General features: G+C 35.0%; 1 protein-coding gene across 4 annotated transcripts in view; it reads right to left on the bottom strand.

Annotated features, from left to right (window-relative positions):
• Positions 1-15,073, bottom strand: part of AGL (amylo-alpha-1,6-glucosidase and 4-alpha-glucanotransferase) — a 38,012-nt gene that overhangs the window by 9,493 nt on the left and 13,446 nt on the right. For 3 of the 4 annotated variants that reach the window (XR_014228214.1, XM_082312331.1, XM_082312333.1), the window contains 17 exons: positions 14,316-14,503; positions 12,981-13,104; positions 12,240-12,403; positions 11,584-11,685; positions 11,164-11,316; positions 10,933-11,083; positions 9,635-9,759; positions 9,412-9,524; positions 9,151-9,285; positions 8,475-8,605; positions 7,751-7,887; positions 6,531-6,664; positions 5,203-5,378; positions 3,321-3,423; positions 1,848-2,073; positions 1,292-1,403; positions 785-920 (listed from right to left, as the gene is read on the bottom strand). Coding sequence is in view for 3 of the 4 variants with exons in the window: in XM_082312331.1 (XP_082168457.1) it covers positions 785-920; positions 1,292-1,403; positions 1,848-2,073; positions 3,321-3,423; positions 5,203-5,378; positions 6,531-6,664; positions 7,751-7,887; positions 8,475-8,605; positions 9,151-9,285; positions 9,412-9,524; positions 9,635-9,759; positions 10,933-11,083; positions 11,164-11,316; positions 11,584-11,685; positions 12,240-12,403; positions 12,981-13,104; positions 14,316-14,503 (2,410 nt within the window). In the remaining variant the exon portion in view is untranslated. Of the gene's footprint in view, positions 1-784; positions 921-1,291; positions 1,404-1,847; positions 2,074-3,320; positions 3,424-5,202; positions 5,379-6,530; positions 6,665-7,750; positions 7,888-8,474; positions 8,606-9,150; positions 9,286-9,411; positions 9,525-9,634; positions 9,760-10,932; positions 11,084-11,163; positions 11,317-11,583; positions 11,686-12,239; positions 12,404-12,980; positions 13,105-13,466; positions 13,591-14,315; positions 14,504-15,073 lie in introns of all 4 variants that reach the window. The other variant, XM_082312332.1, reaches the window with a different exon arrangement.

Here is a 15,073-nt window from a genome sequence, read left to right as displayed (position 1 = left end):
TCAAGTCAAACGTGAAGCATTAAAATAAGCACTAAATGCAACTTCTTAGGCTTGCCTCTTTTTTCAGGTGATATTCAGATAATCATCATATGCATAAATTTCTTATTATATTATATTAAGCTATACTGCCTGCTTGATGTAAAATTTTTCTCTAACATCACCAATTTAGCCTCTTTAGGGCAGCTACCTCAACCTCTCTTGGTTACCAATTAAAATACCTGACTTGTCAAGCAAGATAATGTTTTCCTTCAGTTCTCACCCACAGATGGCAATCTATTTGAAACTGATGCTGTACTAAACTCAAGCAAGGATACCTCCAGCAGTTTGCTAGCACATAGTAAAGAGCTTATTTTTAAAATGTTTAATCTCAACTTTAAAGACTTAGATGTTGTAGATATTTTTGAATTCTAAATAAGAAATATTCAAACAACACAATTATCAATAGGTATCTCCTATAATAAGTCCAAATAACAAAGTACTGCTAGTACTACAAGTATACAGTTTTTCCTAAGTTACATTTTACTACTTGAATTCAAAAGCTGATTCTGTATGGAGCTAAGACCATGCCAGAAGCTGAGGGCTTCACCTGCTAAAACCACACCTTTTTTTCTTCAAATAAGCAAAGAAAAAAATTGCCATTAACATTTTAGTACACAGAAACATTTAGAACATTTGAGAGATCACCTCTCAGACGTGTTAATGAAAGGCATAGTAGTTCTGCAGAAGAATTTCAGTTAAAAAAAAAATTAAAAAAATCTCCCCCCCCAAACCCTGGATTTTGTACCTTGGAGTAGCAGGAATTCCTCTGTTGCGAGCTCTGTCGCTCTCTCCCATTTTATCCATCCAAGTGCCACAATTGAAGCGGTTCCCTCCAAACACAAAGCCAGTTTCATGGTCAACACCTGCAGTTACATTAAAACCTGCCAAACAAGAATACCACGTGTGAAGTCTTTATTTTAAACAAAGCCAAACCCCAACTGCCTCCTCCTGCCCCAGCCCAAACCTCCTATATAAAGAAAATCTCCAAACGAGATCTGAGGTGGGTTTCTGAAGGCAACTGTACTTTTTAAGTGAACTTTTATTTAAAGATAACATGTACCACAACATATAAACAGTTGCTGATAATAAACAATTACACACTTCTTAAACATGAAATGTATTTAAAGTAATATAGTTTTAGTTGCATTAAACATAATTGATTTTTCAAATATAAACTGAATAGCTAGAGGAAAAGAAATATAAAATATAATCATCATCTTTTGAATTGCATAGCAAGTGTTCTATATATTACCTTCATCTCTCATGTTTTGATCTATCTGCGGACCAGCGTTCCTTTCTCGGAAATTTATGCCTTCCATGTGTCGTTGCATTGCTTCCTGTATTACTTCATAAAGTGGCTGATCCTACATTGATTGCATGGTTGGATGATATGTGAAAGGCAAGATGAAAAGCAAGTAGAAAGGCTCTATCTAATGTGCAAATAGTAGCAATTCTTAGCCTCTAGTTTATGACACTTCAAAAGAAAAGCAACTAACATTTTCAGTAGCATGTTTGTTAATTGCAATAATTGTATACAATTTTTAATATAAACATTTTTTCAAGACAAAAAGCAAAGAAATTTTAGAAGCTTATGGATTTTTTTTTCCCCTCCATCCCCAACCCCCTGCACCTGTCTGATCATGTGATGCAGATGTAGTGAGAAGTGCCTGAAATACGGAATTCTTGTGCTATAATCAAATTTCACCATAAACAACAGATAGCGACAGGTTCTTGTAGCTAGAAAAATTATATCCTTTAATTAAAAATTTATAGTTGTGTTAAATACTGAAATCAGAAGTGATCCTTACCACAGTGCCTGCAGGCTGAGGAGAAGAGTCATCTCTTGGGTACATCCTAGAAACAGGACACCTGAGAATGTCTAATCCGTTTGGAACAATTTTACAGTAGTCCTGGATACACTGAAGCCACCACCACACAGCATCACGACAGTTGTATCTGGCATGTGTCCCTTGGCCAAGCAGATTGGGAATAAGACCATGTCTTAAAGTCCCACCAAATGCTAAAATGATGTTTCTAGAACAAAAGAAAAACAGAGTCTTGACTAAGTTACTTTCAAGGCCATTAGTGGACCAAGTATTAAGTACAAAGCATACAAGTTTACCTTAATAGCAAGGTAAGTCAAGGAGACAAACAGGATCTTAAAGACAGATGCCAGAAGTTTGCTGTTGAAAGCTACAAATTACTTCACTTAGCATGAACTTTTTACAATAAGAAGTCATCTATTCCCTACAAATTCCCCAACATGAATACATTTAAATCAGTTTGTACAAAACATACAACATCTGCTACTATGGAAAAGCTAGTTTGCTTTTTCATAGGTAGCGATATAAAGCCTAAATCCAAATCCCACTGAGGTCACAGGGAAGGTTTTTATTGACACTGTTTATGATTAACCTGGTATCCATTCTGATGGGCGGGATGGAATGGGGACAGAGGGCAGGAGTAGATGGGAATTTCCTATTAAAATGGAGAGGTGACAGCAACTGAGGTTTTGAGAAGTTTCATTTGAGAACCGCTGTGCATACCTTGTGGAAAACATGGATTCCAACTAGCTTTAAAAGGGAATACAAACATACTAGTAGACTGCAGACCTTACCGCATGAGAAAGGTAATAGTTGGCCAGGCATACAACAGCATAAATACATGGTAATTTAAAACAACTAATTTTTACGTTTGTAATGTGGTGAGCTCCACCCGAATTAAAAGATTAATGGAAATATCAAATCAATAGACCTGGCTTGTATCTGGCTCATTTGTGAGGTTAGAAATTTACAAACAGATACCAGGTTGGAACAATCCACAATAAGCTGCTTTTAGTATTAGTAGACAAATACTAGCAGTTAAAAAAAAAAATCACGATAGACATGCAATCATATCTTTCCGATTAAAATAATATTCTCTTGCTACTTCAAATTTTTAAATAAATAATTTTTAAATTATTGCTCAGCATCAGTGATGCAAGTACATGTGAAACACAATCACTTTGTTTGAGGACAAGCAGTAGTGTTACAGGGGTTAAAACTACCTTATCTATACAGAACATCAGCTTCATATCAGCACTAAGAAAGCAAAAGAGAATCATTTAAGTAGTATTTTTAATTCTACTTAGAGAGAACTCCCAAATCCATCTAGGGCCATTAAAGTTTTATACTGCACATCAACTGTTTCTCACAGCTTGTGTGTCATCTGAGGTTTTGAGAGCGTGCTTTTTTCCTAACTACCCGCAAAACCAGTAAGAACAAACTATAAGTCAGTCTTACCTTGCTTCTAGATAGCGCCCAGTAACTAACATTAGACCTCTCAGTGCAATAAAGGTGTCCCTTCCCCAGGAGCGAAAAATGCCAGAAGAAAAGTGAGGTAAACCTAAAGAGAAATGTCATTGTTCATCTCATTTACTGATATGGCAGAAACCTCCAAGCACACACGTATGTATAAAATAACCAGAAGTAAAAATATATTCGCATTTGTAATTTTTTCCTAGATTAAGATTTAAAGTAAACAATCTTCTAGACCAAGTTCTTGATAAAATGAAATAAAACCTCATTTTAGAACAATTATCTTCTAGAATTTCAAGATCACGCAACAGTCCCATTTAAACTTTTATTAAATCACTTTGACACTTAACCAAGTGCCATCCTTTAATTAAAAGAAGCAGAAAGAAAACTAACAAACAAAAAGCCAGAACTATGACAAAATTTATAACGCTTTATTGGCAAGAGTTTATGTATGACAGCTGTGCCATCTCAGTAGCATAAAGGGGATAAGACTGAAGAGCTAAGAATTTCTTCAGCCCAAAGCTGTTCTCAGCTACTGTAGAAGGAATCCCGCTTCTCTTTTCCAGCAGCTTCTAGAACTACATCATCTACTACTGTAGACACTATAACATGTAACTGTAAGGATGATTCTGACTGATAAAGCATAATAATTACAACAGTAAGGACCATCCTTGTCTTTTCTTCCATTTATTAACTTTTTCAACCTAACAAACAAAAAATTCCATATAGTAAGTTTCAAAACAGCAGTCTCTTGTGCATGCTTGATAGAACAACATTTTAACTTCTATCACTTACTTTTCCAAAGTATTTGCTAATACTCAAATATGGCTTCCACACTTTCATAATATATGGCAACAGCACTTGAGAATGACATCCATGTACAAGTTAAAAATCTCACAGACACAACTACCAGTGAGTATGTGAAGGAAATATTTAAAACCAAAGCCTTTAGTGTAATTAATCTTTATGACCAATTTAAGGGAACATTGTGCCTCTGTGCTTCTAGGTAACACTAAAGCAGGCAAATGGAATGTTACTAAAACCAAGAAACTAAAAGCAATAAAATTCCATGAGGGAAAGACAGACAGCAAAAAGAAGAAAATAAACACCCCAGTGAGACAGATGCCATAGAATCTGTAGATGTTAAAAGTTTCTATGGTTTCAGAAAAGGAACGGGCCAACTCAGAACAAAACCAAATTCATTCTAAGCCGCTAAAGACAGAAGATAATACTTTTGACATAGGAAAGGGGCCAATTCAAAGACTGCCAGATACTGGCAGAACATTCGGAGGTATAAACACTATTTGCTGACTGCTTTTATGCTCTTTCCTTTTGGAGACTGAATTCAGATCAGGCATTCTGGTCTGCTAATGGTTCTTTCTATTTCTGAGAAGTTGTAAACAATAGATTCACCCTTGCACTCCATTACAATTCAGTTCTTAAATTCAGGTTTAAAATAGATCAACTAAAACCTATTATGCTACGTATATTTATCTCAAGCAAGTCTTCTGGAAAGAAAGAGAATATACTTGTGGATCTCCATATATGATAAAAGTGGATATAGCTAAAAATGTCTCTAAATGAAGTGTTTATAAGCTCCCTCCCACCCCCAAGAGCAGTAACAAAATAGTTGTCCCCAAGAAGTACTGCTAGACAAAACTCCCATATTTTTAATATGGGCAAATCTTGATCTTAAACACAAGTTACAACACAGGGGAAAAGCGAGGAAAACTGCTGCCTACATTTTGTACATGGTTGCTGACATATGGATCCCAAGCACAATGGAGGCAATTTTAATATAGTTACCAAAAACAGTTTAACTATTTTGGAAGATTTTTTTTTTTTTTTAAATGTTGTCCTCACTTACCAGCTGCCAAAGAAACACAACACTGTTCTTTCTCATTTGTAATCTCATTCAGCCTATAAGGAACATCATGTAAGGAAGGAGACAGATCCGGCAGGCAAGAATATTTTCCTATCCCACACATCTGGACTGAACCCAAGGAAAGGTGTTTAACAAATGTTGATCCATTCTGCACAAAGCTGTAATTCAACATAACTAAATTAAAATAACTTTTCATTCAGCAATATCAGTCTATATAATGTACCCTTTTTCATTTACAGAAGATTATTATAAGTATTATGCATAATGAATATAATAAACTAACAATAGTTAATACTAGTATTTTGCATTAACTAATTTTTTACAGAAGCTTTAATTTGTAAATCACTTTTTTCCCCAAAATGGGTGCCCAGTGTTAGCCTTAAATTTTAGTTTATTAATGCCAATGGGAGTGTTTATGTTAAATACTTCTAGCGAAAAGTGTAAAAAAAGGCAATTGGTTTGGTTTACTTGATGACTACATACAGACTTAAGATCTCAAAAATACGATAAAAGATATTTACTATGACCAAAAGTTTGTCAAACCTAGTCAGTATTTTTAGAGACTGCCACATTTTTATATATATTCATATATATATATATATAATTGTAAATCAATAAATCAGTTAACACACTGTCTAAAATAATGCAACCTGCATTCCTGACTAGTTCATCTCCAAGCATTTTTTCATAAAATATACTGTTTTCCACATGATTTCACAACCATAGCACATTCTATGCCCATTTTAACATCCGTATTTTTACAAAATAATACTGATTTGTTCAGAATGATCCTAGCTAGAATAAAGCCTCCATTAAATCAATCTCTCTTCTCTTTCCAAGAAACAAAGGGAGAAGCAGACACTGAGGATTAAACAGTTATTTCAAGAACTAAGCGAAGTGCTCAGATAATGAAGAATATTTAGCTGTGTTAAAGAAGAAATGTTGAACAAAGCATCAGCATCAAGTACAATCTGGTATTTTCTTTTTTCCCTGAACTTTAAGGAATCATTGCAGTTGTACTAAAACAATAGCAAAAAAAGTTTCTGAAGCCTGGCAAAGAAATGCTGTCTTAAGGTTTCCTCCTACTGCACAATGCCAACAGTAGTTATAAATTCAAACCCTGGATAGACAGCTAAACTCTCAACCTTCCAAACCACCACCGTTAGAAGATGGATTTGCTATTCACCGCCAATTTTACCCTTTTACATTGGATGAGTATGAAAATGTTCAAATTACATTCTCCAGCAGCTAAAACTTAAAAGGTGCAAATACATACAGATACCTCTATAGCTCTGATATGCCAAGCATACCTAGACATCTGATGCCATCCCACATCCAGAAGCGTTGTGTATGCACCCACTAATATGGCATCAAAGTAACATGGGATGAGGTAGCGTGGAATTCTCTTTAGGTAGACAAACATGGCCTTCAACCATTTACCAACCTATTAAAATACATTATAATTAGAACTTAATAACACTAGGGCTCAAAAACCAGTGCTTTCAGGATCCATCTAGTTAAAGTATTTGTCACAGTTTTTGTGCGTTTATTACACCCAAGTTATGCTTGACCACCACAAAGATGAGGTTATCTTCAGTTATTAATAACACCACTAGCATGCAACCATTCATGTCTAAGAAGTTGTCCATGCTAGATATTTGTGGTAGAATTGCTCTAAAACTTCTGCTAAGAGAGATGAACTCTAAGAAAAGTAGCAGCGAAAAATCTGTACTGTACCTGTACTACGACATAAATGGGCAAGAACATCAACTATGGAAAGAGATTATATTTTGCTAACCTTGTAGGAAAAAAAAAGATTATCACAAAGAAGTTATTAAAACCGAGTAGCAAAGGAAAGCTGCAACTGAAAAGGCATCACTATGACCCAAGTATGGGAAGGAGGTTTCTTACTGCTTAAAAAGACAGGACTGAAGTGATGAAGCTTGAGACCACGGATAGAAAATTATCAGAAGGCTAAATTATGTACAGCCACTAGTGAAAATGACTGCAGATCTGGGTCTAGGACTCAGGATTCTGGAGCTTCACCATCCTTATGTCACTGCAAAATGTTTGACACCTGGGAAGTATTTCTTTTCTTTCCTTCAAGCACTGTTAAAGAACATCATAACAACCTACTAGAAAGTCACTAAAGATTTAAACCTTGCAGATGAAGAAAGTATGTGTCAATACATTACATGATGACACTATACTTTCAACCTGGAAATTATGAAGGGAAAGTTACTTATGTAAACAGTGAAATTTTAAAGTTTAGTTTCATGTGACTTCAGTATGGCTATAGGTACTTTATATTTTCTGCAAAACAGAATCAATGCCCAACATGTTTTTCACTTCCCTTTCGCAGTCTACTCTTAAAAAGGACTGAGGAAAGAAAGACATGTTAATGGTTTAATCTCCTAGAAGAAATAGCCTAGACAAGAAATATGTTACAGACTGAATTTACAAATATACCAGTAAATGAAAAACTACTAATTTAAAACCCCAAAGTCACCAAATAAGTATATTTACTCACTTCTGCACAGGCTCCTGCACGTGAAATCAGACGATTACTGACATAATCAATCATCCAGTCTCCAGATCTTAAATTATCACAAAATGGATGACCCAAATCATTCTTTGGTCTAATGTCTGCCATCACCGACATTAACCCTGAAGATACAAACCCAACTCTGTATTAAAAGACACATCGTTATCACAAACAGCAATTACAATACAGGAGAAAAAGGTAAACAGGAACAGATGCTTTAACTGGATTTAACTGTATTACTTCTCTTGATCTGCAAAACGAGTTAGAATACAATTCAATTGTACTTTCCTCAGCGTACATCGTAGACAGTTATGAAAATCACTGTGGAATAACTAGCATGATGGAATTCATATATTTGATAAATGAGCAACACTCCTCAGTAATCTAGTAATGCCTAGGGTGTAATTAATGTGACTTTTCACTGGAAGTATATGTATTTTCTTTTTATTTTAAAAGCAAGGGCATTGCTGTTAAAACACGTATTGAAACTTAATTTTGCAGCCCAGAGTATCGAGAGAGAGGGTTGTTGTTTTAGTATGTGATTTCCTGGGTACAACACTGATTAGTAGCACGGTCAAGCAGAAAAAACCTTGCTGGGTTTTATCCAAACAATGACGCTAGCCATAAAATAGCATTAAGGTATGATCTAAATTGAGCAGTTCTATTTCACTCTTTTTCTTGACAGAAAAAAGAATGCTGAAACTATTACCTTGGAGGCCTGCATACTTCAGTGGTGACCAGTTTGGTATATTGTAACAGCCTCCACCGTCTTCTTGTTCTTCTGCCTCACACCTATACAGTACTTGGTTTAGGTCAGCCAAAGTTAGTTTAGCTGCAATACTGAAAAAACAGTGGAGAAAAAAAATTTCCAAACCCAAAAGCAACATTAGTAGGGAAACAGAGAAAGGATTTCACGAACAATTCTAGTTTCAGACTTAAATTAAAATAATTAAGTATATACAACTCTCTCACCACTTAATCTTGGAAATTAAGAGCCTAATTTTTTCAGATGTTCCAAGATGTTCTGCTCAGATGTTTCGGCATTTATTTAGAAACACAGTATTAAGTACAAACCCCGAACAATGATACCCCAACACTGACAAGCACTTCATATTAGTAAGTCTACTTTAAGCAGCAATTACACAGAATGTGAGCAGAAGAGCTTGGGAAGTTTTTAAGTATTAACCCTGCTTAGTACTATACATATAGAAAGAGTATCTCAGAATTTTTATCGCACTCTGACAATCCAAATCCATCCGTAGTAACAAAAAAAAAAAAAAAAAGCCCAACAAAACAAACACACCCTCACTTTTAGTTTACAGACTGTTCTTTGCTCCCACTGTAGCTCTCTTGCTTCTACTTTAGAAACTTAAAGGAATACTCACGAAGAAAATAATGTTTTTAATATAGGTGCTGAATGATCATCAGGAAGACTTCCAGATTTAAAATGAGGGCTGAACTGGATCAAATGATTGCGGAGTACACCAACAGCCTCTTGCGCCTTTGGGTCCAGACTAACTCTGTAAATATGAATGTGTAACTTGTAGAAGCGGAGCACTTACAATAACCATTCCCAAGTTTCAAAACAAAGAATCCTACCCTTCTATTTTAACTAACACAGCCATTTGGCAATTATAATAACGTACCTGAATACTATTACACTTCCTGGTGTTAGTTTTTCAAATTCTATTTCTTGAACAAATTCATTTGGCCCTTTTATGGCAGTTCCAGCTTGCTTTATAATTTTACTGTCTTTAATCTTAGAAAAGAAAACACATTTGCAACTCAAATTCAATGTCTTTTTTCTAATATAAAATATCACAAATTACAAAATATTTCATCAGAACATGGGTGAAGGAAGCTACTTACCTGGATATGCTCTCTGAGTTCCATTGTGAAATTAGGCAATCCATTTATAAAACGTTCATCTTTTTTGTAAGGACTAGCATTTCTCTCAATAGTCCTAGCCTCAAGTACTACTTCTTCTATTTTTCCTAAGAAAAGTTAAACCATGTTGTAGCTGTTAAGATACTTTAAAAGTGATTCTTTTTAAAACATCAAGCAAAACCTAAAACTAAAAACGTAAATATTCAAAATACAAGTCTCAGTTGTACAGCTAAAGAACAACCAAATGTGACAAAACATATGGGGAATTGCTTTAAATATCCTATAAACATTCATTACATGTTCATTGGCTGTATTGTATTTAAAACTGCAATTTTGTTATTTTATAATAAAATAACCGTAAAAAACACCCACCAATTAGTGAACTACAATCTGTCTTTTACTGATCACCAGCTCTGTTAGTTACCTTATTATATTTTAGGAGATTATATTAGATTGGTTTCCAAACTGCAGCTACAGATGGTTTATCTTAAAAGTGTAACAACTTATATTAATATTCAAATATTCTAATTTTCTCTATCCTTTCAGTAATCTATAAACTAAAGTATACAAGTCTTGCAGCCACTTGTAAATGTCTTTATATATAATGTGACTGATTTAAAACAGGCATGCACACACACTCAAAGAATTGAGTATACTTAAAAAGCCAGTGTGTAAAGCTTCTCTTCAGAAATATGGCCAGGTAATGTGCAGAAGTCGTTATACTTTGCTACTATTAAGTATAGTAAATACTTTGCATATTTAATAAATATTATTTATGTATTACCTATATATTATCTTTATATTAACTTCTGCATTACAATGTTGTTTCTTAAGATGTATTTTTTAAGATGTATTTTAAAACCACAGTCATACATAAGAAAGCTTAATAGCAATGACATCAACAAACATGGTAAGATTTTAGCTTTTTTCCACAGTATAACACGTAACAGTAATCCCCCCCAACTCTTTACAATTAACCACGCTGCTGTTAACTATTTCTTACCAATTCACAAACAAGACAGTAAATAAAACCACACCCTCACGGGGAGCTTATAGCAGGAAGTATACTCAATATGAATGCCTTTGAAAACCCTAAGTAAGGTAAGTTTGTTATTATTTCTTTAATAACTTTTGGTGCATGCATGTTAGTACATATAAAAGGAGTGTTATATGCTGAAAAGTCTCATATTGGTTTCATGTGTTTGAACTTAAAAAGTATGGAATTAGAATAACTTGAATATTTTGTACACCTGTCATGTCTTGAAAAGAAATCTCATTACCTGGGATACACATTTCAGGTACTTCTTTACTGTAGAAGGAAGTTTTAGGATCCCTGAAAGCAGTTCGACTTACAGCCACAACAGACTGGTGTGTGTTAGGACAATGTCTTGTCACCGCCACTATATCTTCATCAACTTGATCTACATACACCTAGAAAAGACATACCATTGCAACTGTGCTCACTCAGGAGCTAAATACGGAGCAAACGCAATGTTACCCTCACTTCTTGCCTGATTAAAGCCTTTAGCCCCCAGCTCCTGATGCAGCCTGTTTATGGCCAGCCTTCCTGCTAGAATTCCTGTTTGGAAGTTAACTTCACCAGAAGTCAGGTGTGCTGCTGGATTCCATTTTGAATAAAACCTCTCTTCAGATACTACAGAGATCTGTAAAGAAATTAAGATTTAAGCAAATATCAACTACTCCAGAAAAAAACAAAACAAAACCAAAAAAAAAAAAACAACCAAACACCCAGCTGGAAGTCTCAACTATATAATCAATTCAAGTTTCATATGAAATTGGACAATCCAAAGTAATGCCAGCTAGTAAACTGCTTGGAATTTCAAATAAACAACATTATCATATATGTCCTAGGACAAAAATAAAGTTTACATTTTTAAAAGTAACTTAGGAGTCAAACTGTAGACACGTACCTGGTGTGGTACTAGTTCATCGTAGCCTTTGGTGCTTCCTGTAGCACAGCATGCCATGGAAACAATCATTGCACTAGGAAGAGCATCATATGCAGATCGGTGCTACGTTAAAAAAATAAATAGGTAATAAATAGTGAAACAAAGACATAATTCATTCCTCCCAATTCAGCATACAGAAGATATAACCAGTTTAACAGAGGAATGGCTAATCACACGATCATCATTTTCTCAATCACAATAGAATTATTGAAAGAAGTTACTACAAATGCACTAACAAAAGCAACTTAAGAGAAACCCTCAAAAATAAGCACTCCAATTCCCACCATTTTCTCTCATTCTCTCCTGTAAAGCAGGAGCTAAGGAGAACAGGTTAACAAGCAGAGACAGAACCACTTATAGTAGCTGGAATGAAAGAATCAAAACAGCTCATTAAATAGCTTTATATACTTTTTCCCTTGAAAGACAAAATCTTGAACATCAGAGGGAGTTGTTATAAAAATTTTATTCTCTGCATGAAGACTTGAAGATCTGAAACACATTTTTCCTAACTATCGCTCAGAAAAAACACCCAGATCGCACCAAGCCCTCCCGTGGTTCAGAAATACCAATTCAGAAAACGCTACATGTAAACTTTGGTGTTCGGTTGAGGTGCTCACCTGAATCGGACATTCATTATCATGTGTAATATCCATAAACAGAGCATGAGCAATAGCTGGCATCAAAGGCCTCAAACGTGGCTGAACAAAAGAGCCAACAGGTTCACCTCCAAAACGATAAACTAACCTTCCCTCTTCATGGCTATTATAAGCAGTCATTGCCTCTAAAGAACAAAATAGGTAAGTGTTTGCATAAGAATAACTACCATGGAATACAGCATGCACAAAGATGTTAACACAGCATTTCACAGTTGTTATTTTGGCGCGTTCAATCATTTTAAAAAAATCACATTGAAACTATATTCTCCAATGTGGATACATAACCTTGGAGTATTCTATTTACTGTAATGTATTAAGGTAGAGAAAGGTAAGGGGGAAAAGGGAGAAACAAAACAGCGATCTGAAACTGTTTCTCATAGTCTTTAAGAAACTCATGCAACAAAAATCAACACGATGCAGCATTTGCATAGCAGAACTGTGCTACAACTCCTCTTTCTCTCGCTAGAATAAGGAGTGAAATATTTAACCTTCTGTAAATTAATGCAGGATGTCTTCTCTTATTTTACAGCTAGTACTGTATTTTTTGCTGAGTATCAAAAAAGTCACAATACAGAAACTGTACTTCTGATTACAGGGAGTGTGAAATTAAAAGTGCATAATCCAGAAGAGACCTTTTCCTTGGAAAAAGCACGTCATCTATAATCTCTTGTTGGAAAGAGACCACACGCACAGCAAGCCTACCTCTTATTAAGGAGGTAATGCCCAGCCTATTCACAAAGATATTGTCCAGCTCCTCATTTCCCGTGAACAGTTCAGCCACTACATACAAATCGGCTCGCAATTTTCTAGCTGTGTCCAGCATGTACTGCAAAAAGCACAGCCAAAAAAGCCACAGAAAGGGGAAAGGTAGATACAAAAAAGGACAAGTTTCAAAGCTAGGCAGGGATTAGACAATAGGAAAATGCCATGCAGCAAAGACAAACAGAAAGCCAAAATTAAGGAACAAAGAAGTTGTTACACAGAAGAGGACACACAAACACAAGCAAAATCAAGAATTAGCATACAACACAGGAGAAGTTAAGTAGAACATGAAGAAGAAAAGGTAATTGCATAAGCAAAGAACATGAAAATGTAAGAAAAATAAAAAAGCATACCAATGTTAGTTTCACATTAAAAACTCCAAACCATACACAACAATCCTACACAATTTTCAACTGCTTATTGTACCTCTAATCAGGCTGGTAATTCCCAGGCGGTTGACAAAAACATTGTCAATGTACTCACTGCCCGTGAAGAGTTCAGCTATCACATAAAGATTAGGTCTGACTGATCTGGCTGTTGCTAGCATCTCCTATAGATCACAATACATTTTTAATGCAAGACATCCATTGTCAGCTATGTATATGCAATCATTAACATGAACATTAACCAAACAGAAATGTGTCATTCATATATGCAGTTCATTAAAAAAATATTAACAACAAGTAACGTTCATAAAACCGTGTTTGTACTTTACAGAGATTATTTATGGACTGAGTAATTTTAAGAAATGCTCTGAAGACTTCAAGCTAATTACAACCTTGTTTTTAAACAAAATCTTAACTCAAAATGCAAGAACAAAGGCTGGATAAAAGAGATACCTGTCAAGGTAAGAAAGCTGAGGAGGACTTCAGTTTAAGCCTTCAAAGTTACCATTCCAAAAATAGTAACAATAAATGAAAGAATGGCAGATGTTTTGAAATGGCTGCATTTAAGAGCCACTTACAACTTTTGTGTGGGCAAATCAGCTTGTTTTAGAGAGCTCTTCATAGATTTAGGTAAGTTCTGTAACCAAGCTAAGACTAAGTACTAACAACTTGCACTACTCAAATCTATTTAAAGCTAATTTACTACATAAATACAATTTCTGGACGTAGTCAGCTCCATGGTAAACAATAAGCACCGAGCTTAGCAATAAGCCTGCCAGACTAAACTTGCTGCAGGTGTTCTGCAGGTGATCCTGCAGATTTTGTAACAACAATGCAGGACTTCACAGACAGAAGCTGCCTTATAATAAATATGCTTAATTTTCCGTACCTCAGCTACATGAATAGGTGTTGAGTGACAGTTGTCAAGACGAACACCATGGAAATATTTGGCAGTGATTTCAGTGTATTTTTTCATATGCGCCCAGAGGTATGGGCAGTCTTCAGGTTTATTACCATAACGCAGTTTCACACTGTCTCCCCAACAAATAAGCTCTCTTCTCAAGTAAACATTTGAACCTGTAAGGGAAATAAATTCACTATAGTGTGTGTGTATATATATATATACACATAGCATAGAATGCGCACCAAATTGAAAATGTGGTATTTCATTTTTCTACCGCTGAAGAGCAGAACACTGTGATGAAGAGTAAAAATTCTAACAATAACCATATTGACTCAAAATCTATATACCCTACACTGATGTATAATTTCAGACTGCTCCAAGGGAATATTTAACTTCTATAGTGATACCAAAATAATTCTTCAGGTTGAAATCAAATTCCTTTTAATTCTTCAAAGTAGTATAAAAACTGTACTTGAGGAAAAAAGAAAAAAAAAGCAGCAAACAAATGAATGAAATCAATAGTTTGGTTGTTTATACCAGCTAAATTCAAAAAAGCATCTCACTCTGTTACCATAAACTGCCACAGCCACAATTTAAAATTTTATCTTCTGTTAACAGCAGACTGTGATGACGTAAGGCAAATTTCCAAAGTACTTAGGCAGGCAGGTCACTTCAATGGACAAAGTCCCTAAATAATTTGTGTTTATGAAAATATTTATCCTCCACCTAGCCTAGTTTCATAT

Source organism: Platalea leucorodia (genome assembly GCF_965183815.1).
Source record: "Platalea leucorodia genome assembly, chromosome: 5".
NCBI lineage: Eukaryota > Metazoa > Chordata > Aves > Pelecaniformes > Threskiornithidae > Platalea > Platalea leucorodia.
This window is presented reverse-complemented; position numbering and strand designations above follow the sequence as displayed.